Source organism: Arvicola amphibius, chromosome 1 (assembly GCF_903992535.2).
Source record: "Arvicola amphibius chromosome 1, mArvAmp1.2, whole genome shotgun sequence".
NCBI classification, from domain to species: Eukaryota; Metazoa; Chordata; class Mammalia; order Rodentia; family Cricetidae; genus Arvicola; species Arvicola amphibius.
In genome coordinates, this window is record NC_052047.1 from 13,191,132 (window position 1) to 13,215,145 (window position 24,014).

The following is a 24,014-nucleotide window of genomic DNA, read 5'->3' on the forward strand; positions in this document are numbered from 1 at the left end:
GTGGCTTTGGGAGAAGGTTTTCTTTGCATGTGCTTGTTTTCACTTTGCCATCTTTGGAGCCAAGTGTAGAAAGGAGTGTCTGGTGCTCTGTGTGCCTTCCATAGACCTAAACGGTGACCACTGAGCACAGGCCCAGGGGTGAATAGCTGACCAAGGATCGCATCTCACCTTTCATGTAAGCACTTTTGGTCAGAGGAAAGACAGAGGACAGATACACAGAAGCAAAGTAACAGCTCCCTGTAGGAAGGGAGGGATCCCCAAGTGGCCTCTTCCTGCCTACAGTTCTCTACTGCTTTGTCTCCTGGGAACAAGAGCCTGCCATCTCTGTCGACCTATTTATTTATAGTTTGGTTCTTCAGAGAGAAACAGGTATCATTCACTTTTGATTCTGGCATGAAATTCATGTTAGCCACATTAGTAATGGTCTTTTAATGTCCAGAGATTCTACAGGAAAACACTTAATAAATTTAAAACTTTTATTGAATCCAATCAAAAGTATACAGCTTTGGGATTTTTGCAATCCTAAACTTAAACAGAAATGAGGAGTTAATTCTATGACACTATCTGGACCAGCTTTTTAAACTGTAAGCCAGGGAACGAATATACAGTTCTTATTTTACACAGTGTGTCTGCCCCAGTGAGAAAGACACCTTTTCTCTTGGCCTCCTGTGGAATCTCCATAGCGTCTTCCAAATATACATTAAGGTGTCCTTTCGAGCTAGAGAGCAGTGAAGATGCGTACGGCAGACGTGACAATGAGCGCAGTGGATGCCGTGACTGACGGGAGAAGCATTCTGCCAGAAGATGCCGAAGGGTGGCTCCGGGGGCCTGGAGCGGGGACGGGACCCAGAGCTGTTAAAGAGAACACAGTCGTGGACACGTAAGTGGCGGTGTGGACGGAGCATCAGCCGTGTGAACAGCAGCAGTCAGTCAGAGCCTACTGAGATACCTCTCAGGTACTTGTTTCACAGGGTTTTTAAATCTATATAGGCAACCGAGACAATTATTTCTTGCTCAAGTGCACCAGAATTTCCTAGCAATGTTCTCTTCCCATGTGCTTTAGATCACACGTTGTAGAGTTTACCTCAAGTGTTTCTTCAAATAACACAATGTGTGTACATTCAGTTACAACTGGATACAAGTGCATTTTTAAAACACAGTCTACAAACTGGCAAAAAAGCTTCCTCCACTACATGGGTTTGGAGAAAACTAGCTTGTTCACTCCACTTTAAACCTGGGGAATGAACTTACACTTTGGTTTAAGCAGACTGCATAGGGAAGGGAGAGTTCTCAGAGTTTCTCCAACTGGATGTGTATAAGACCAGTCAGGTTTCATAATACACAAAGCCAAGAGAAACGGTAGCTTGTTAGGGCTTCATATGAATTTGCTCGCTAGAGTTGCAGACATGCCAGTCACGTGGCCAGAGGTGGATTGGCAGCTCACTCATGCGTGTGTCAGGCTGCTCTGCAGGTGAGTGGCTCTCAAGTGGGCAGCACTGCACCTGAGAGGCAGTCTAGACCGCTGTCCAGGGTAGACTGCGGTGCTAATGGCTGAAGTCAGGTGCTAGCTCTGCCACTGTTAGCCTAGGCTAGCCTTCAACAGCGAAGCACGGAGCCACCCTGCAGTCTTTGCGGATGCCACCTGACATGTAAATCCAGCGCTCACACACCTCAAGCGGCTGCCGTATAAATCAAGTAGTTTCTGATTGGTTCTTTTTGAGACAGGATTTCTCTGTGTGGCCTTCACTGTCCAGGAACTCACTCTGTAGACCAGGCTGGCCTGAAACTCACAGAGCTCGTCCTGCCTTTGCCTCCCAGGTGCTGGGATTAGAGTGTGCCGCCACCACCACCTGCTGTTCTGATAGTTTTAATTAACACTAAACGGTTTATCTACTGTCTACTGCTTCACTTTGATCTTTTATGGAACACCTTCCAGTATTCTCCAACCCAAATTTTCATAAAAGATATGTTTATGAATTTAGCATTTATGCATTGAGGCATATAACTGTAAAACCCAGTAAGAGCATCCAATTCTCGTATAGGTAAGGTACATCTTACTGCGGATCTTATTTCAGGGTGCTGTGAAGGCTTCATGAAATATTTGTTGATTTGAAAAAGGACTGCTTGAGAAAACAATGTTCTAACCAGAGTCTCTAGACAGTGCTTATGTAAAGGAGATAGATGGGTGGGGGCATCTTAGGCATGTATATATGTGCCTGCAACTGTCAACTTTTAATGAGAAAAAAATTAACTTCTCATTTTTATATTTGAGCATTTATCGTCCAAAGAAAAGGAGGTATTTCTTACTAGGATTGTCAGCATTTCCTTGACGCTTGTCTTCTAGAACATAAAGAGATTCTGAGTTACTGCATTATACACTTCTCCAGACATGAAAGATCTCATTAAGTTGGAGCAAGCTGCTTCTCCCTTGGGAGTGGGCCTGGGGCCAAGGGAAACTGGTCCAGAGGCATATGTGAGGTTAGAGAAGGCTTTGACACATCTGCTCTCTGAGAAATTTACCCCGTGTGTGTTTTCATCAGAATAAATGTGAAGTCTGTTTACCAACTTTTTTCTATATATTGGACTCAGATTCCCAGTACAAAGCACCCCGTCTCCCACTTCCTGTGTCACGGGAGCACAGCTCCACACTGTTATCCTACCGGGCAGAGCCAGCACATCAAGGATGCACCAGGTGTCTGTGCTGTCTGAGGTTCCATGTGCATGGAATCAGCTAATGCATCCGTGAGGTCAATGTCTAACTTTGACATCTGCTCCCGATTGTGCTGTCCTGCCATCAGGTGTGTGGCTAGCCTTGGAATACCGGTACCCACATTTCCATAATTTAGGAGTCCAGGGTGTCAGTCTGGCTGTCTGCCCTCACCAGGTTCCTGATCTACCTTGCTGGATTAGATGAGCCTGGCCTTAAAAGACCTGCACTACACACAGCTTTCCAGAAGGGGCACAAAACCAGTTGAAGAGAAGGCATGCCACAGAAAGGCAGGTCCTGCAGGGTGTGCCGCAAAGTTCTCATTCCCACGTTCCATAGTGTATTCTTGCATCTACACCCTACAGTTCATGATTTGCTTTGGAATAAAAGTACAGCTGGACACCGCTGTCCAGCATCAGGCCACCTGGCCTTTTTAAGGCTTTAGCAACCTGCTCACACAGAAGCGGGTTCTCAGCCCTTCCCCTTCTAACATCTGGATGACGTGTCAGGAACTACAGCCCAGATGCCTTCCCCCAGACCCTGAGCTATCTGAGTGATGGTGGTAAAGAACTTAGAATCCCATGGGCCTCCCCACCATGGAGAATTACCAGGCTTATTATCCATCCGGAGAGGATTTTCATCTGGTTGTAACACTTTAATTCCTAAATTAAAAAAAGAAGATTTTTAGTTAATAAAAATGGCAGCTTCTATTTACTATTTGACTACTGTAGATAGCTTGTGACATCAGATCCTCAGCCCTGAAAGGTGGAGTCATCCGTCCCTTACGATGGGGGGTGCTTGGATAAATGAAGTTATTTACACAAAGTTACCAGAGGCAGATGGGAACGTGATGCCAGGTCTGTCTACACAGCCCCCATTAGTTCTCCACACTCAGCCAGAAGCTGCTTTTCAGATGGCCACAGATTAGACTGAAGACCCCGAAGAGCAATGTGCAAACTTAGGCCCAAAGAACGGAAATGATGTAAGGGGAACACTGCCACTCTGGACCAGTACAAAAGACCTGCTAGGCCTGCTTTCTGTGTCTGTGTTTTGTAAGTTAACTATGACGTGCTATTTCTACGTGGCCTACTGTCTAAATAGACAGTGGTGGCCAACAATGGTCAGAACCATGGATGTGATTTAGCACATGCTAAATCTTCTAGGGATGTAGCTCAGTGGTAGAGTATTCATCAAGCATGCATAAGCCCTAGGTTCAATCCCAGTAAATAATTAAGTGAATAATTAAACATTTAAACAGATGACCATGCCCATAATTAACAGAATCTACTGGGAAAAAAATCTCTCAAATGGCTATATGAACCCAGAGCAGGGCTGTTAAGCACTGGTTGTGGTGTCATGCTCCTGTGAAGTTGCTATGGCAGGTGGTCACATTTGAAAGGTGACAGTTCCGAGCCACAGAGGCATCGTGCCTGTTGAGCAAGGTGATAAATGTGCCCTCTCGTGTTCTCTCCCCTATCACCATGAAGTGCTGAGGGACTTCTAAGCAATCTTACTGGAGTCCCAGCTCCATTTCTCATCTCACTTGCCCCTGGCTAGCCCTCCTACTTTTAGAAATACGTGTTTGGTGGCTGCTGTGGAAGGCAGGTGACATCTGCCATGGTAAATACAGTGGAAGTCACCGAGGCAATGCCAGCTTTGAGGAAGAAACAGTAAAGGGTCCAGTCCTTCACTCACATGTGACTGTGTGCCAAGTTACTGGACCTGGCACATGTAACGATGACAATGTTTCTATCCTGTGCTGGCATGTTCTGCCCTCTAGTGTGTCTACCGGGGCTTACCAGGAAGGAGGAAAGATTCTGCAATTTTCTTTCCTAAATAGAAGAATTTAAGTGGCCTCTGGTTGCTCCTGGGTCGTTTCCGACTCCTGGGTGGTGAGTACTGGACACCAGCCCCAGGTCCCTCTGCACTGTAGCTTCCGGCTTTTGGACATCCACACCAAACTTGAGGAGCTTGTGAACAGGACCTCACTGAGCTGTGCCTGTCCCGGCAGAGGACTATGTTTTGTTACTTGCAGGGCCCAGAGGAAGCCTGAGCCTGTGAGCCTGGATACTCGGCTGGTCCAAGCAGCAGAGTGTCTACAGAGCTTCAGGAAGGCCTGGACCCTCTGCAATCAGGTCCCAGCAAGCTGGCCCAGAGCCATGTTCTAAACAGCTAGCTGCCCCGCCCAGAGCCAGTGCCCAGCATCCTGGGAAGGCAGGGTGGGCACAGTCTACTCGAGAGAAAGCTGTAGAGATGACTGGCATGATGCTAAAGCAAAACCTTTATCATCCCATGCTGGCATCATCTGTAATGCTCAGGCCAGCTCTGAGTAAAGAGAAAACAACCTTACCTGGTAGTTCAGTGGATTCAAAGCTTTTCCTACCTAAAGGCAGAAATAAATGCTGTTGGTGTTTATCAGTTAATGGCACTGCTACTAGTCCCCCTTTGTCTCCCACCTCCAAACTTTAAAAACGTAAGTCATAAATGTCACAGCAACAATATGAATTCAAATCCATTAAGCCAGATCTCAGGAGCACCTATGATTTAGTCCTCACTGCTCCAAGTCCATCCATGTTTAAAGGAAACACTACTGGGCAAAGTCTGCTTGATTCCGCTCCACTCTCACTGTAGGTATTAGGTCTGACTTTGGAGTCTTTGAGTATGCAAAAGATAGAGCTTGCATTTTATAAGAAGTAAGGATTAATGGGAAAATACTGCATCTGAAATATTGGTTCACTGAACAGGGCATTAAAAAACCCACTCAAAAGTGACATCTGTGACATCTACAGCGGCTTAATTCATAACCTGATAGCTAGTCTGATAGAGTAAGAAAGAATTCATTTACCAGGTTAGCCCCTGGCTCTTTATTTCTAAGGCTAAGAATAAGAACTATCTTGGGTTTGTGCAGGGGGAGGGGTAGAGTCAATATGGGAGCCAATGCCTGGAATCCCAGTTTTAAGAGAGGAAGATCAGGAGTTCAGGATCATTCTCTACTGCATACTAGCCTGGGCTACATGAGATCCAGTTAGAAAATGAGACAAAGTATCCATTTCCACATTAATGTAGGTTTACATTGGGCTCTTTTTAGTGAAAACCTCAGAAAGCTTTGAGAAACGACATGGGACAAAATGACAAGAGAAGGGAAGAGTCACCAAGCCACCGAGGCTGAACTCATCGCTCGGGGCGCACTTCAGGTAAGCAGACAGTTCCTCGTTAAAGGTAAACCAGTCCAGGGCCAGCAGGACAGCTCAGCAGGTACAGATGCTCGCCACCCAGCCTGCTGACCTCAGTCTCTGGAACCCACATAGTAAAAAGGGAACCAAGTTCTGCGAATTGTCCTCTGACCTCCATGAGTGTGCTACAACATGTAGGTGCCCCATATGTGGAGGGATTTGATTCCCAGTATGATAATAGCCAGGTGATGGTGAGGCAGAGGCAGGCAGATCTCTGAGATTGAGGCCAGCCTGATCTACAGAGAAATCCTTTCTCAAAAACCAAAACCAAAGTTAAAAAAAAAAAAAAAAACAAAAAAACAAAAAAAAAACAAGATACACACACATATGCAAAAAGATTCAAAGTAAATATACCAAAAAATGTTACAAATTAATATCTGCGGGCTGGAGAGATGGCTCAGAGGTTAAGAGCATTGCCTGCTCTTTCAAAGGTCCTGAGTTCAATTCCCAGCAACCACATGGTGGCTCACAGCCATCTGTAATGGAGTCTGGTGCCCTCTTCTGGCCTGCAGACATACGCACAGACAGAATATTGTATACATAATTAATAAATAAATAATAAATAAATATTAAAAAATTAATATCTGCGATCTGAGCTTTTAAATTTTTAATCCTTAATAATTTTCCATATTTTTCATTTCTACAATTATCATGTATTATGTATACGACCTGAAAACATAAAACATATAATGTATATAACACACACACATATATACATACACACATATACAATATAAAATGAAAACTGTGTCAGAGACTTTGGATAGATTTTCACATTACCATCTGTGTGTGTGTCTGGAGGTCTGCATACATGTTAGGCCAGCACTCTACTTATTGAGTAGACCATCAACTCTTATATTATTATAAGTGCTTTCTTGTATCTTTAAATGCTTTTTAAAGCCTAATTTATAGGTTTAGTGTTTAATAATGTTAATATTATTTAATACTGCATAACCCACGAGTGGTTATATAGGAATGTCACAATGTGCTCTGGGTGCCACATAATGCCTCGGGTCTCTGGGCACTTGTCAGCCAGTGGACCTAGCCAGAGCTTACCTGAGCTTGGTCAGCTGCTTGGCAGAGCCTCTGAGTCATGGCTTGTCCACAACTGGGTATCTTTCTGACTCCCTGGAGCCTCTTTTAAAGAAATGTAGGATTGCCTGCGGCCTGGGGTGTAGGCCTGCAAATCCCAGCTACTCAGAAGGCAGAGCAAGGTTAAAGGCTTGAACTATAAAATGAGTTCAAGATCAGCTAATCTAATCAGACCCTGTCTGAGGTTTGGTTTTTTGTGTTTGGTTTTTTGTTTTGTTTGTGTTGTTGTTTTGAAGACAGAGTCTCTTACCACCTGAAGCTCTATATAGAGCAGGCTCGCTTCACACTCACACTAGACACCTGCCGGTCTCTGCTGGGTTAAAGGTGAGCACCATCATGCTATGCTCAGACTCTGCCTTCAAGTTCAAAACTAAGGTACAAAGAGGGCAGAGATAGCTCAGAGGTGAAGCACAGTTCTATACTCGAGTTTCTATGTTGTTCTGGTTTCCGAGTTATAACTGGGTTAAAGGTAGAGTCACTTTTGAGGTTCATTCTCTTGGATCAACCATTAGGAAATCTGTCCCAGGGGCTGGGGTGTATCTCAACAATAGTGTGCTTACCTAGCTTGCAGGGGGCCCAGGGTTTGATTCGAGGCACCATGGGAAAAAAGAAAGTAGAAAAGTGTTCAATGATCTCTCGAGTAACTTGAGAACTTTGTACCCTAGCCCTGGAAGACAATAACATCTTTAGAAAGAGGAACTTTAAAGCTGGGGAGATGGCTTGGTGGATAAGGTGCTTGCCGTGCAAGCCTGGGTACCATAGCATGGATCCAGAACCCACATAAGAGCCAGGCGGGTGTCACGGGGGAGGTAGAGACAGGGGATCCCCAAAACAAGACTAGTGAGAGCTTCATGTTCACAGGGAGGGATCCTGCCTCAGTATACAGAGGAGTTCATGTTTACAGGGAGGGATCCTGCCTCAGTATACAGAGGATTTCATGTTCACAGGGAGGGATCCTATCTCAGTATACAGGAAGACACCTAGTATCAACCTCTGGCCTCCACAGACATTTTCACATACATGTGGGCTCACACATGCACACTCACACAGAAAAACATGTATTTCCATGTGTACATGTGTGCCTAAGTGGGTGTATGTGTTCCACTTGCTCACAGGTATCTGTCCAGAGCCACTGAACTGAATTACAGACAGTAATTGTGAGCCACCTGCTGTGAACACTGAGACCTGAACCTGGTTCTCTAAAACAGCAGCAAGCCATCGCTCCAGCCCACACTTCTTTTCTTCTTTCTTTTCTAATTAAAAACTTTGGAGTAAGTTTTACTTTGGAGCATCCTCATCAAGTGGACACGAGTACACGTGTTACCTGGATCCACATACAAAGAATCTGCATTTTAATTTAGGAAAATTAAATGCTATTTGTTTTGTCAACAGGTCTGGATCATGCAAGTTTGCAGACCCTCCTCTGTTTTCTGAGACGACTACAGGCGTGAGTGCTGTCTTTGTTCTTTTTAAAGAAGATTTACTTATTAAGTATAGAATGGTCTGTCTGCATGCATGCCTGCAGGCCAGAAGAGGGCACCAGATCTCATTACAGGTGGTTGTGGAACACCATGTGATTGCTGGGAATTGAACTCAGGACCTCTGGAAGTGCTCTTAACCACTGGGCCAACTCTCCAGCCCCTGTGTGGTTTTTTTTTTTTTTTATAAAGAATTCAATCTGATAGATCAAACTAGTAAGCTAAGACGAGCTCTGGCTTCTCCCCACCCGCTCACAGCTTGCAAATGTTACGTCCCAGAGTTTGAGAGTGTCTTACCAGAGTCTTCAAGGTTCTGCCCTTCCAGATCTACATCACAAACAAGCAAAATGCATCAGTTTTACCGAAAGATCAAAAGAACTCTCAGGGACCAGGAGGCACGTCCCTGAAGGCAAGTGCCACCTAGTCTCTATGTATGTGGGCAGTGAGCTGGACACTTCTCCACCGCCTCCACTGAGGTAAAGCACAGAACCAGTCTCCTGGGGTGTCCAGGAGGCAGGAAAACAATGTCTAGTTTGAATAGCTGGCCGAGGTCCGGTGCAATGGTCAGAATTTGTGAACACAAAGGACCAGTAGGCGGGGTTATAGGCAAGTCCAGGGCGTGAGCCAGTGGCTTTACCTCTGTGGGGACAGGAGGCATCGCCCCAACAGAGAGAAAATGGCACATTTAAAGGCAAGGTTTTTTTTTTTTTCTCTTCAATGCAAAACCAAGAACCCAAATACAGACAGTGAGTTCTCTGAGTCTCCACATGTGGAAATAGAAAAGTCAAATCCCCTGTTGTTTAGATCAAAATGAAGAGCAGCAGAGCAGCACTATGCAGGGCACCTCCCAGGGTGGGCTTCACACCCCGTGTCTTCTGCTCCTTTTGTTCAGCAGGCCCTTCCCACACCACCCACGGGGGAGGCTGTACGGCTTCGCTGTTGCCAACACCGCCTAATTCCTCACCAGCAGCACTTGGCTGTACATCAAGCTGCCACATTGTAAAATCTCAGAGCACACTTTCAAGATGGCTTCAAGTTCTGGTTTCCTATATGGTAACCCTAATTAACTCAAATAAGTGTAAGTTCCTGTGTTCTCAACTAGGCTGAGTGTGCTCTGTGAACGTATCAGACATCCGGGAGTAGCACAGACGCTGAGAATTAATTTACACTTGAATGTGGGTGTCCCCTATGCTAATTCCAATGGTGGAATATAGAGCTACACAGGCCCCACAGACTGGCCCTGGGTGAGCTCTGGGGGTGTCCCTGCCTTTACTCCCCAGAACATTTGCTGCTGGGAGGGACACAGAGTGACCACGGGGGAGGAGGTCATTTCCCAGAACACACTGCTTCCCTCCTCCTCCTGGATCTGCCAAGTTACCACCTTCACTCGGGTAGGAAGTGCATTTGCCCACAGGAAAGAGCTATTAGACATGCTTGCTGGACTGTTCGTAAAAGCCCATACTCACCGGGGTTGTAGATATACACCGGTTCAATGTATTCTGAAATACAAACGTTTTCATCCATGTTATTGTGCCCAGATGCCATCCAAGGTCAGTCTGTTTTAAATACTAACAATAAGGACTCGAGCTGTCCTACATGGTTACAAGAAACATGAAATTTCAGTTCAAAAACATGGAGATAATGGATTTTTTTTCTTTAACCCAGAGAATAATGCATAGAAAAGCTAGCCAGGATAGACAGCTACAAATGGACTCTTGTTTTTAGGCATTTAAGGGAGGAAATCTTCCAGACAGTTCCCTGACAGCTTGTGTTAGTTGAAGGCATTCTTCATTTTGACCACATTGCGGGCCCTCAATAATGCTGAGCCACCATAGGCTCAGTTTCCCAAGTGCTCCTCCTCCACCCTCCCACCACCTCCGCACTAGACATTACCTTTTATTACATCGTCGTCCCCCCCCCCCAGTAAGCTGAAGCCGACCCATCGGGTCCCACCAGGCCTTCTTTCTCTTTTACGCCACACTCTCTCCATTCCTCTCCCAAATGTTATTTCCTGAGATGCCAAAACACAGTCATTAAAGTCTGGCTCTTTGCACGTGAGCCATGTGGGAGATGGCTGAAGCTACAAGGGTCTTCACCAGCCCCAGTCCGGAAGTTCCTGTGAGGCGGATGAAGTGAGTGAGAGTGGCCTGGACCCAGCCCGCCCTGGACAGGAAGTGTTTGAGAGAACAGCCAGAGGCGGAGACCAGGACGGGCAGGGACAGCTCTCCCCAGGAAGACAGCAATGACAGTGTGACAGTAACTCTGACTAGGCCACCCCGGCTGCCCCAGACTGACTCACTTTGCGAAGGGCACTGTGTAGAGTTTGGCCAGCACTGTCAATTCTCAAGAAAACTACCTTTAAATAGCCTCACCTTCCTGTAAAGTCCCTTCCTATACTTGAGATGGGCCCCCAAATAACCGTTTGCCCCATTTCTCAGGGTGCTGACCTTTGTGTATAAACCTGGTTTTCTTCCTGCTAACTCCCAATTCCTGAACGTTGGTTTCTGGGTGGACAGCGAATGGACTTAGAGCCACTAACAAAAGCACACTTTAGCCTTAAGGGATCATGGCTGACCATATGACAGTATGACGTGGGGCGGGGGTGGCAATAGTGGCGTTTGACCCATATTTGTGAGGGGAAAAAAATTAACAAAATTCCCATGACAGAGATGATCATTTAAACATGTCTTACCTGAGTTTTTAACACACTTTTCATTTTTTAGACCTGAAACACAAAGATAAAATTTTAGCCATAACCTACCCTAGTAAGTTTCAAATGATCTGTGGCTATCAGCAATCTAATCTGTAAATGCCTAGCCTATCAGAGCCATAGTTTAGTGGGGAGGCAACATTTCAGAAACATAGGTTTTCGTATTTACAGGCCAGGCACGAACCAATGGTATGAACCTTAACAAAATGCATACCTTCTGGATGTTCAGTTTTACTAACAAATTACACACGGTGACCATTGGCTGAAGCCCTTACAGGACTGCCATTTTACATTCTAGTCTATATCTGAGGTGAGTTACCGACGTCAAAGAAATGTACTTGGCTAACTGAATTCCTCTGCGTATAACGAGCAGTACCCAGTCTTCTACATGACAATCCCTACCCGTACAAGAGCCATCTCAAACATATTTTCAAGACCTTTTAACATATGAGCAAAGATTCTCAGCTTCATACCAAAAGATAGTTGTCAGTCTCCCAAACACACCTGTGTATATGAAAACATCTACGCTCCTGGGAGGACAGGAGCGTGGCATTTAACATGGTGCTTCTGATGGCTCTAGACACTCATTGGTGATGCCACAGCATTGCCACCAGTGCTCCGGGGCTTCCCCCTAGGTGAGAGACAGGCCTCTGCCCGTCTGCCTAAGAGCAGCCGGTCAGCGAGAAAATAGAAGATTTCAGTGTAAGCCACGGGGGCTGCCCAGGTGCCCCATGAACACATGTCTGTGTAAGCCACGGGGGCTGCCCAGATGCCCCATGAACACGTGTCTGTGTAAGCCATGGGGAACTGCCCAGGTGCCCTGTGAACGTGTGTGTGTAAGCCACGGGGGGGGGGGGGGGGCCGCCCCGGTGCCCCGTAAACACAGGTCTGTGTAAGCCACGGGGGCTGCCCAGGTGCCCTGTGAACATGTGTCTGTGTGTGTGTGGGGGGGCTGCCCAGGTGTCCCATGGAGGTCTGAATGCCTTGGTCTCTCTGTTTCTGATTCACTGACTTAATGTTGAAGTCTAGTTGCCCAAGGATAAGCCCCTGAGAAACAGATGTACTTTTCTACAATCTACTCTCAAATCTCGTATCAGGTTTTAGAGTTTGAGCTGGGAATCCAGGGAACTTGGACTAGTTTCCACTTGTCCAGAGAATAATGGGTCTATTAGAACCTGCCTGATGCCCACGCTGGTGCAGTCAACTCCAGTGAACCCAGAACAACCTGGGAGATGGGCCTCTGCGCTTGTCTGTGGTGGGTGGCGACTGCTCTCACTTCCCCCATGATGGGGGCTGCCTGGGACTGAGAGCTTAAATAAGCCCCTCCCACTTAACCTGCCGGAGTAGCTCACCACAACCGTGGGAAAAGAATCTCAGCAACACCAAAATGCAAACCACACTGGCTTGACTAGAATAGAACTGAGGCAAAGCTGAAACCAGTTCTGGAGACGCCTGCCGCATCTGGACTGGGGCAGGAGCTGCTGCTGGGCCACACCTCACCTTGGGTTAGCTGAGACTTGGAAAACATAGACGGTAAGATTCTAGACTTTCTAGGCCTATGGGGGTAGCAGGGTGAGGAAACAGGAAAAGGCTGAGGGTATGGAAAGGGAGAGAGTCTCATCGTCACCCACAAGGACTCACCGTACATCTGATTACTGAGTCAGTCTCAACACCGCTGACTAGGTCACACCCCGCACAGAAGTTACACTAACGTATCATGAGCAAGACTATTAAGACAGCTTGGTGGCCTGACACACGCCTCACGGGGTAAAGTACTTGATGAGAGGCCTGAAAGTAATCTCTGGAACCCAGGTAAATATGGAGGAAGAGAGGCCACTCTGGAAGTGGTCTTCTGACCTCCTGGGCAAAGCTGTGACATTCCCCAATCATACAAGACATACAGTAATTTTTAAAAGATGCCTAATGATCATGCTCATGATAAAAACACATCTTTGTATGACTGATGTGCCATCTTTTCAAATAATTACTCCAACGTTGGGCACATCTGATCTGTCTGATACTACTTAAACAATAAAACTTCCAGGTTCTCCTTTCAGCCAAAGGGTCCCTATGAATAAACATAAGAAATGAAGGGGCACCACAGCCTGAGAATCCCTGAGATGTCAGACACTGTACCGTCCTTATCCCCACTACTTCGCCCAGCAACCAGCTCAATGGGAGCCCTGCTACAAAGCCTGACATCTAAAAAAAAAAATAGCAGTTTGATGATAAAGCAGCCAGTCTTCAGGGTGAGCAGAACTAATCCTGCAGCCATGTGTTGCAATGGTATTAATTGTTCTTTGCCTTAGTGTGTGCTGGGCAGGACGACAAATGTCATGTGATCCCGGAGGAGACTATACCATGAAATGGACATACAGACTCGTCTGGCAACACTGATGCCCTCACTATACAATCAGTCTACTGAGACACTCAGAACTGCATTCCTGAAGAGAGATCCACATGTAGTGTCTCTATGAGCGCATGCAGCAGACACATGCGAGCTCAGTGGGTATGCATCTGACAAACTCACTCGGAGACTGACAACGCACAGCACGTGTGGGTAGCACGGTACCTCCTGTAGCTGCTGGATCTACAAGCAAATCTTCTAAGGGAGGGGCCCATTTGTAAAGGACCAGGCTGCCAAATGAAAATTCCTCCTAGTGTCACCCCCCTGGCTGGATCTGAGTACACACACATGGAACCCCAGGTGAAGGAGAATGCCTTCTCCCTCTTCACACAATAAGACCCTATCTCAAGACAAAACAAAACCACTATAAGAAAACCCCAGCTGCGGGCTGGAGAGATGGCTCAGCAGTTAAGAGCACTGACTGCTCTTCCAGAGGTCCTGAGTTCAATTCCCAGCAACCACATGGTGGCTCACAACCATCTGTAATGAGATCTGGTGCCCTCTTCTGGCCTACAGGCAGGATATTGAATAAATAAAAAATAAATAATAAATAAATAAATCTTTAGAAGAAAAAAAAAAGAAAACCCCAGCTGGACAGTGGTGGCACATGCCTTTAATCCCAGCACTCGGGAGGCAGAGGCAGGTGGATCTCAGTGAGTCTGAGGCCAGCCCGGTCTACAGAGTGAGTTCTAGGACAGGCAGGACTATTACACATAGAAACCGTTGAGAGAGAGAGAGAGAGAAAGAGATTAGGTTCGGGGATGGTGTGTTCTGTTTCTCTGCTTGTTGGTCTTCTGTAGGCCTATTGCATTGGCACTGCAGGGCCACTACAGCTTGAGCTTTCTCTTAGGGATTCATAACTGACCCACAGCCCCCCAAATCCAGTTACAGCTATCTGACAGTGTCACTTTAAAGGACACTTTAAAGGAGGCGTTTAGTCTGGTCACACAGCTGACTTTCCATCATTACCAGATCTTCCAGAAAAACATCTAAGCTGGTGGCCCTGCTGCAGTCTCTCTCAGGAAGGAGAAGGGTTTTACTCTTTCCTTGGCTTGACAGAAAGACTAACCAGGAATTAGTCTCTCTATTTCCTAACAAATGGAACTGGATTGTTTGTTTGTTTGGCTAGTCAGTTTTTCTAAGACCCACACTCTATGTTGATGCTAGAAATCACAGGTAAGTTCTCAACAGTAACAGGACTATGGCAGCATGCTAAGTTTAGCAAATTTAAATATCTTTTAGAAACATTGCCTTTTCCCATCCAGAACCATAGCCTTTTGTCTGTATGTCCCGTGCTGCTTCCCCACCCCCACCCCCACCCCCACCCCCACCCAGTGATGGAGGGTGGCTGGTATACCCAAGGGCCTCTGGCTTGCTAGCAAGTGTTTTACCACTCAGCCACACCTAAGGAAGTTCTGACTGTGCATTCCCATTGGTTGTCTCTAGGTGGCAGCACAGAGCTAGTTTATGGCTAAACCCTGCCTTCAGCTTTGCTTTCAACCAACATGAAAAGCAGTAGCTGACTTGGTGGGAGCTCTGCAAACATGGTACAGATGAGCCCCCACAAGCGCCTCCTTTGGCTTGGCTGAACACTGACCTGTGAAACAGTCTCCCCTCGTCCTCATTCTCCTCCTACAAGACGGGCTCATGCAGCACCATGAGAGCCTTGAGCCCCTGGCTCGGTCAGAACCGATCCACAAGGTCATCTTCCGGTTTCTTTTGTTGCATCACAACTCACCTCACAAACACGGGCTCTGGGTTTCACTGCCCACCCCAGCCATCACTTGGTACCAGTGCTAAATAAGGTTGGTGTCAGAGCTTTTATATAACCAGGGCCTCCATAAACGGCATTTGCCTGAATGCATCAGGGGCACCAAAATAGGTATGATTTCTACAGTCCAGCAGCGACTGGGATTCTGACTGTGATGTTCTAGAGAAGTTAAACACACTCAGTGGGGAGAGGAGGGGAGGAGAGGAGGAGGGTTTACAGCTTACTCATTTCCATGTTCCCTTTCCCCAGAGTCGAACCTTCTATGGCCTCAGTCACCAATGGTGAGCTGGAGCCTGCAAACAGCCCTTCGGGAGAGATGGCATTTGCAGAAGGCCTAGTACAGCATACAGCTGTAATTATTCTATTATTATTAAACTCTTATTGTACCTAATTTATATTAATTGAGCTTTCTCATGAGTGTGCATGTATAGGAAAATACCCAGTCCATGCAGGGTTTACGATTACCCATGGTTCCAGGCACCCACTGGAGGTCTTGGAACATATCACCCCCATGGGTAGGGAGAAACAACAAGTAACTCAACTGTGGCCAATTTTAAGTCCCGGTGATGCTGTGGTGTAGGAGGAACAGGCAAAAGATGCAACTCCGGTATAAGCTGGCTCTGGCTGTCCTGGTTTGGGGCCATGGCCGATAGATAAAGGGGATGGATGCTTTTTTTAATATAATCTGTTTGCTTGTGTTGACATCACCCAAGAAGAATGGTGCCTAGAGTGGTTAAGGAGCTATTCACTCTCAACAGCAAGGAAAGTACAGGAGAGAAGTGGACGGCCCTGAGAACACTTCCTGAAAGCCTGCAACCTCAGCCCAGCAAGGGCTGCATGGCTTCCATCAGCATCCCAGCTGAGCATCCCTCTCCTCAGCATGGCTTCCATCAGCATCCCAGCTGAGCATCCCTCTCCTCAGCATGGCTTCCATCAGCATCCCGGCTGAGCATCCCTCTCCTCAGCATTGTCCTACCCACCCATTTATCTCCGTGCACTAGGCACACAGAGTCAAGGCCTAAAGTCTTCCCTGTGTCTGGGGCCAACTGTAACATTCACTGCAAGTCCCAGCAGCAGTGGGTTTGGGTTCAGTTAGCAGCCACACAGACCCAAAGGCCAGCTCCTTGCTAACTGTGTATGCAGGAGAATGCAAGGCGGTGCACACAACAGGAAGCAGTCAATGCCTTCACAAGTGAAGTCCTCTGAGTGGTCTTTAGTCCCACCCTCCTTAATTGCGGGAGGTGACTTGAGACACAGTAACTCCTGAACAGACCACTGAAGGGCAGATCCATCCCAGAGTCTTGCTGCTTCCAACTCAACAAGGAGAGAACCTGGACATGCAGCACCGCTTAGAGGAAGTTTGAAACCATGGCGCTCTGCCCCAGGAACTTAGGTCCCTTCCTAATCCTCCTGCAGGCATGTACTTCACCATCTAAGGCTTTGTTTACCACAGGCAGTGTTGGGTATAGTGCCATCATTCTGCCCTTAGCACATTACAAAAAACCAGCTACAAAGAGATCCAGTCATTCTCATCGGAGGGAGGATGGTGGGGTTGTTTTTAACCCTGTACTCACATACAGCAAGACACAAAACCTTAGCATTTCAGGATGCTGCAAATAAAGAGAATGTCCTAAGACTTCCAGAATAAAGCGATCAGCTCTTCGGCTGGGATCCACGTAGCTCAGTGCTAAAGGACTTTCCTAGCATGTTCCGGCCTCAGCAGCATAAAAACGGTGACAGCAAAACCAAAACCATCAAAAAAAAAAAAAAACCCACACCAGGACTCATCCAAAGTCAGGACAATCAGAGTGCCTCTGCACAGCCCTGTCGAGGAGCCGGTAGCCTCAGCGGGAAGGGATGGCAAGGGATCCTCAGATCCTCAAGGACCAAGTGTGAGTGTTAGCGTACAGACAATGGCCGCCACAGCTTTGTCCCCTCAGATGTTTAGAGCCTGAGGACCTTCAGAGCCCCTCCAGCTGAGATGAGTTGGGCCTGCCCCTTGATGCAGCTGTACACCATAACCCCCCCCACACACACACACACGCTCATTATCAGTATGTAATAACCCCGCCTGCCAGTTCAGCTGTGTGCAGTAACCCTTCAATCTACATAACAGCACGCTGAGTTTCTAGGGTGCTGGGGTTTCTCATTGAGAACCAGACCGCTCGATTCTAGCTATTTCTCTCTGTGTCTGTGTCTGGTTGCCCTCTTCTCTGTCTTGTCTTCATTCCCTCCCCACCTCCTAGTCAGATCCAAGTCCCTAGAGCCATGCAAGGACATGGAAGGCTACAGAAACTATTATCTGAGCTTAAAGGCAGATCGTAGGAAATTTGCCTCAAGGTACCATTTCTCAGAAAACTGGTCAACACTTGCCCTCTCCCCAAACAAAGGAGTAACTTGGGGGAAGATGTGAAAATCATGAACAGGGCTTGTGGGGAAGAGCACAACCTCAGGCTGGTGGTGCGAAGAGACTGCAGGGCCTTCAGTGAGCCTAGGAGCACAGCCCAGAGCAGGACATGGGAATCCAAGCGGGTACATCAAGGGGGGGGATGAATATATGGAGAGATCGTATGTCCGGGGGGCGGGAAGATGGATGTACAGGAGTGATTGATATTTCTACCAAAGGATCTGGGGTGAATTATTAATATGATATTTAAAATGAAGTCATAAATCACCCCAGCAAAGGAAGTACAACGAGGCTGGGGGATGGAAAAAAAACACCAAAACCCCACCAATCTACTGGACCAAGCGCACACAGACAATGGTGGAGTCACCAGACTATTGCAGAAGGAGACAGTAGTCATCTTTTTTCTTTTGGAGGCGCAATCTCTGAATATCCCAGGCTAGACCCAAACCCAAAGTCCTCATCTTTTTCCTGTGTGCTGGGATCACAGATGTGCTCCAGCATCCTAGGCCATTTCTAATCCCCTTCCTTCCTGCATTACAGAGGTGGCAGAAGTGATTTCCTCCTTCCTGTATGAAGTGGTCAGTGGTTGGTTGGTATAGGGCTCATGTTCCTGAGACACAGATAGATCTCTGGCTGACAGTCCCCCTTCCGTCTCTGTCTTGGATACAAACTGATGCCTGGACGCAAATGACAACGCAAATGTGAATTCCCAAGCCAGTGGCACAGAAAGATAGCCTGAGTTACTAAGGACATAGTGGAGCCATGGTCCCGAAAGCCTGGTCGTAGCCAATGAAACTATTAGGTTTTCTGCTAAAGCTGACAGAAAGATGACTCTTTAGAATCCTTGGGAACTGCAACCCGGGGTCTTGTGCAAGCAAGGCGAGCGCTCTATCACTAACCTATTGCTGTCTGAGACAGGGTTTCTAAGAAGCCCAGCCTGGCCTTGAATTCACTCTGTACCCAGGTAGGCCTTGAGCTTGACCCTCCTGCCTCAGCCTCCTGAGTAGCTGGGATTACAAGCCTGCATCATTGGCCCAGAAATACCAAAAAAAAAAAAAAAAAGTCTCAAATGATACATGGTGCAAATAAGCCAAATACTCTACTGGAAATATTTAGACCACATCTAAAAATATTTAAATCCAGAAATAATAAAAGCATGCTATTCATTTATAAACATGTTGGTGTAGACCTGGAAAAAAATAGCTAACATGCTAACATGATTTAGAATGGAAGCCACCGAGGCCTGGAAACGGGATGGACTGTTTTTACTGCATGGCTTGTAATGGGATTTCTCAACACCAGTACTGCTGACATTTTAGACCAGATAATTCTTTGTTTTGGCAGGGTCTGAAGAATTGTTTAGCCATTCCTGGCCAATAGCAACCCCACATCTTCCTGAGTTGTGACAACCAAAAATGTTTCTGACCATACCCTTTCTTCACCTCTGTGCTGCTTCGTTCTTTAATTTTAGTAATGAAGTACGCGTATTAGACAACACCCGAGCTGTGGATAAGAAATGGTCTGAGAGTGTGATACTGAAATCGGCTGGTATCTCTCCTTGCAAGCACACATTGCTCTCCTGGGCCTGCACACCACTCTTTTCTCCCAGACACCTGTCTGGACCTGCACCCCACTCCTTCCCTCCCATACACTTCTTGGGGCTTGAACCCCACTCCTTCCCTCCCATACACTTTTTGGGGCCTGCACCCCACTCCTTTCCTCTCAGAAAAACCCAGATCATGACTGAGACACTTACCCCCGAGGTACGCACACTCGTAGTAGCTGCAGGTCCTGTTCATGCTCTGGAGAAGAAGGTTATTGCTGGCTCCTTCCTGCGACACTTGAAAAACCTCACTCAGAGGTATTAAAACAACTCCTCCTCTTTCCTTCTCAAAAAATCTTCCCACATCAACCCCAAAACAGGTGTAGACGGTCAGCAACGGTTCGCTGCCAGCTGTCAGGGGTTTGGCTGAATACGCCAGTGTGAAGTTGCCCAGTCGGGCTTGGGTTTGCTCTTCGAGTGTGGAAATGTGTGGGCGTGTGAGGTACACCACCTCTTTGTAGCTGTCCTCACAAGGTCTTCTCAGCATCTGCAGGGCTCTTGCCAGGTAGAAATGAAAGGCCTTGAAGGGGAAGTCATAGATGTAATGTTTTCGGGACTGGCCGGTCAACGTCACAGCCCTGTTGAAAGCGTGGTAAAAGGGAGTCTGTGCTTGAGCCTCTGTTATGAACGCCATCAGGGCTATTCCATGGGGGTCCTTGAAGTTCGTGGGGGGCGAGACCCGAGCCTTCCGAGATTTCCACAGGACCTCTGCATTGCTCCACACAGTCTCCAGGAGTGCATGGCTGGCCCTCTCCTCCTTGAGCAGCTGTGGGACAAACTTAATCTCCATCCTGGTGCTGCACTTCAGGTATTCGTCGTCAAACGAGTTCTCCGCCATGTCTAACACTTCCGCCTGCCCCTTCAAAGCAAAAGGAAAGGAACACTCTTGCAATCAAATTTTTATTTGATATAATTCTCTCTCCAGGCACTATGCCCACTCTCTCATCCCCTTTACCTGTGAAGTATATCCCATGTCCTATGGGTATTTCTCTCGACTCTGACATGTTCACATGAGAGAGTAAACGGCAGTAGTGAGTGGGGGTAGGAATTCTGCCTACAACTCATTCACCTGAGCTGTGGTACAAAAGAGACTCAAAGCCTCTACTGAGATTTATTTGGGGGTTAAGCCCAATAACCCTTTCAGGGTCCAGAAAGATTCGCCATGGCAGGCGAAAACTGGCTGGGGAAAGGCTCTGAGGGGCAGAACAATCGAACAGGTTCCTCCTGCGTGTTTCTTTATTCCTTTGGGGAAGGAAGGAAAGAAGGGGGGGAGGACTGTTCTCCACATGGCTTTCAGTTCATATAGGCATACAGACAAGTCGGCAGTTCCATAGGCTAGCATGCACAGCAGGATCACACCTCGGAGGGGGCGTGGCTGTAAAGCTCCCAGCAGTCTGGGAACACAGCATTGGTAGCCATAGTGACCTAGGGGCTTCATTTGAATGAGCATCTTGCTGGTTGAGTTAAAGGGAATCTCTTTTGGGGACTTTGCTTTGGACTCCAGCAAGGTGCCCAAGTGAGGATTTTTCTCTCTGAAGGTAGTTTTAGTGACTCAGGCTTTTCCCCCTCTGTATAAACAGTTAATTTCCTGGGCTATGGTCTTATGTTAACTGAAACCAAGGTGAAAGGTAAGTAAAGAATATCAGTAATTTGTTAAGTTAGAGCAGAAGCCCAGTAGGTTCCACCTTCCTTAGCCTGCTGTTAGAGCAGACATAATGCTTTTGGGGCTTTTTTATTATCACCTGTTTGGGGCTGCTTTATTATCACTGAGTGCTATCAGGGAAGAAAGTTGTGGGGGACTAGTTTTATGTATATTTTCCTATGAGAACAAAGGTTTGACAAGTGAATGCTTCGCAGTGTGGGGAAGGTATCCCACTGTCCTCCAGGAAAAGTCAGGTTTATACACTGCCAGAATGCTATAGAAGGGAGAAGAGCCATGATTTCCCAAGATTTCTACAGAATCTATGGTGACTAATCCAAAAGACAGGTGTTCCCGCAGCTCTGCAAAATGGGTTCTTCACAATACTCTATTTTTGGTGAATAGTGGTCTGTCAGCTGTACAGTTACTGTATAGTCCTGGGGGCTCACCACAAACCTTAGTGGTAGTCCAGGCTGAACAATGTCCTTACCTTTATTCCCGCGAACTCTCAAGACTGTTTTGTAGGATTTGAAGTATCATGTTTAAAATACCGCATGTGGTAGAAAATACACGGTGACCTTTGCCCCTGGGTACACTCGCTCATTCTTAGAGAGCGGGTTAGACTGACTTTGCACTTCCAGCCCCAAGTTAAACAGGTGCCCAAGGCCCAGCAATCCCAAGACCCTCTCCAAAATCCCACCTCTTTCCCTTTAAAACTGTGAGCCCCAGGCTACCGCAGGTTTAGGAACTTCACCAGCCACGCCTGTAATCCCACGGGGGGGGGGGGGGGGGGGGGGATAAAGAAAGTTAAGGGCACTTGGAAGGGGACGAGGCTGTAAGGCCAAGATTGTCAACTGCCTACTTGATCCCTTTGTTTGGATGCCAAAGACCCGTCATCCATGTCTAAGACCAAATGTATAAACTTACTGCCTATCTGTTCATATGGCCATTTGTGGACACTTCTGTCTCAGGCACCCCTAGGGCTGTCTTCTCTCCCGGCCTCACAAGCATCCCCTTTCCGTGTGCTGGCATTAAATGCTCCCTATGAATTACCTCGCGTGACGCTTACAGGAACCCTCAGGACGGGTACTATCACTAATACCCTTTTATTGTAAAGGTTTATTTTTAGTTTATGAGCATTAGTGTTTGTTTGCGTGCATGAAGTCACCACATGGGCGCCTGGCGCCGAGGATGTCAGAAGGCCATGTAACTAGAGCTACAGGTGGTTCGTGAGTCCTGCAGGTGCTGGCAACCCATCCCAGAGTCTCTGTAAGCACAGCAGGTGCTCATGGCCACCCATCTTCCAGCCCCAAGCCTGCCTTCCACCCTTTCCTTTAAAGAGAAGGAAACTAAGATACTGAGACATGTATTGGTATTTGACCCCAGACAGTCTGGTTCCAGAGTTCTACCTTCTTAACCAAAATCTTCCGTTGCTTCTAAAATGTTAGAATGTTCCAATGCTGAGGCTCACAGGTATGTAACACCTTTAAAAGAGTTCAGTTTTGCTAAACAAAAGAAAACATTTTCCAAAGAGACAACTAAGTGGGCCAGCTCCGGACATGGTTCCTAGCCATAGCACTTCCAGCTGGGTGTCACTGAGACGCTCACGCTCCTGGGTCCGTCAGTCAGTTTCTTGAGCTTCAGAGATCAAGTCCCTTGGGTCTCACAGCTAAGAAATGCACTTTGCTCTGTAGCACAGAGTGTACCAGAGTTCAGCCTGAGTTCCAAAGCGTGATCTATCTTGAAGACGGAAACATAAGACATCAGACCTGAGACCGCCTCCCACATTCCTCAAGCCACATCAGTCAGGGTTGATCCAGTATGTCCCCGTCTTTTCCCGAGGCCTCAGGGCAGTCTTGACATGTCTAATTTTAGACTGCAAGCCTTTCTGGCCAGACACCAGAGCTGATTGTGTGTTCTGAACAGTGCGTGCCTTGCGGTGGCAAAGCTCCTAAATGCCATCACCATTCAGGACAAATGAATGGACACTAAGGAGCAGGTACAGCAGATGAGAAGAGCGAGCTGATAATGTTTTCTTCCTCTGACACAGCCACCTAAACAAAAGCTCCTGGCGAGGAACTTCAACTACCAAAAGTTCATTTTAAATATGTGGAAATGACCTTGGTGATTCAGAAGAGAAACCAGTTAAATGGGAAAACATTAAAAGATATTAGTATGATGTGCGGCAAGCCAGTACTTGAAAGGCAAATTAAAGCTGCACAAGGCACCACGTCCTGCCCACCAGAAAGGAAATAATGACCAAACAATCCAAGGGCAGAGCAGGAAAATGAGAAGCAAAACAGGAGGCGGCTGAGCTGGAGCCCTAATCCAGGCTGCAGGGAGTGATGTAGAGTGCCACCAGCAGGAAAGGTGCTGCAGCAGAACTTCAGGGACTTAAACAGGAAGTTATGTTAATCCAGCGACCCTGCTCTACATATATACCCATGAAATGTATGTTCGCAATAATGTGCAATTCTGTCATGCAGGATAGCACAGCCTGGCTAATTCATGTTCACTTACATAGGTAAAACTAGGAATTCACGTAAATACTACATAAGGCTAGCAACAGTGCTTGTATGAGTCCCCCAGAGAATAATAATTATATAAGAGAATTGGAAACATTTATACAGAAACCCACACACAGATATTCCTGGCAATACTATTCATAGTCAGCATAAAGTCGAATGACCCAAAGGCCTGATTGATAAACAAAATGACCCAGCCATGTAATGGCATTAGTGTTCATAAATGAAAAGAATGGGATACTACACATGAATGGGCTTTGAAAATAGTATGCTAAGCCAAAGAAACCAAGCACAAAAGCCATATGATGCAAGCTTCCTGTCTGCTGGAGTGTCCATAAATCTCACCGGCTGCCTGAGAACAGGGGAGGAGGGCAGTGAACTTCCCAGGCGCAAAGTGCTTCTCTCGAGGGATGACAAGCTATGCCACCCCACAGTTACTGCT

General features: G+C 47.0%; 1 protein-coding gene and 1 long non-coding RNA gene across 17 annotated transcripts in view; one reads left to right on the forward strand and one right to left on the reverse strand.

The window, feature by feature from the left end:
• Positions 1-574: 574 nt before the first annotated feature.
• Art3 (ADP-ribosyltransferase 3 (inactive)) overlaps positions 575-24,014 on the reverse strand; it is a 102,945-nt gene continuing 79,505 nt past the window's right edge. For 5 of the 16 annotated variants that reach the window (XM_038323944.2, XM_038323935.2, XM_038323952.2 and 2 more), the window contains 9 exons: positions 19,562-20,267; positions 11,203-11,235; positions 9,977-10,009; positions 8,808-8,837; positions 7,593-7,628; positions 5,058-5,090; positions 3,316-3,369; positions 2,308-2,340; positions 575-852 (listed from right to left, as the gene is read on the reverse strand). In XM_038323944.2, coding sequence (XP_038179872.1) covers positions 719-852; positions 2,308-2,340; positions 3,316-3,369; positions 5,058-5,090; positions 7,593-7,628; positions 8,808-8,837; positions 9,977-10,009; positions 11,203-11,235; positions 19,562-20,267 — 1,092 coding nt within the window. In that variant the 3' untranslated portion in view covers positions 575-718. Of the gene's footprint in view, positions 853-2,307; positions 2,341-3,315; positions 3,370-5,057; positions 5,091-7,592; positions 7,700-8,807; positions 8,838-9,976; positions 10,103-11,202; positions 11,236-19,561; positions 20,268-24,014 lie in introns of those variants that run through there. The other 11 variants (XM_038323928.2, XM_038323985.2, XM_038323967.2 and 8 more) reach the window with 11 other exon arrangements.
• On the forward strand, positions 634-8,609 carry LOC119810529. The gene is made up of 3 exons (XR_005284765.1): positions 634-956; positions 5,796-5,901; positions 8,425-8,609. It is a non-coding gene; the product is annotated as an uncharacterized LOC119810529 (long non-coding RNA).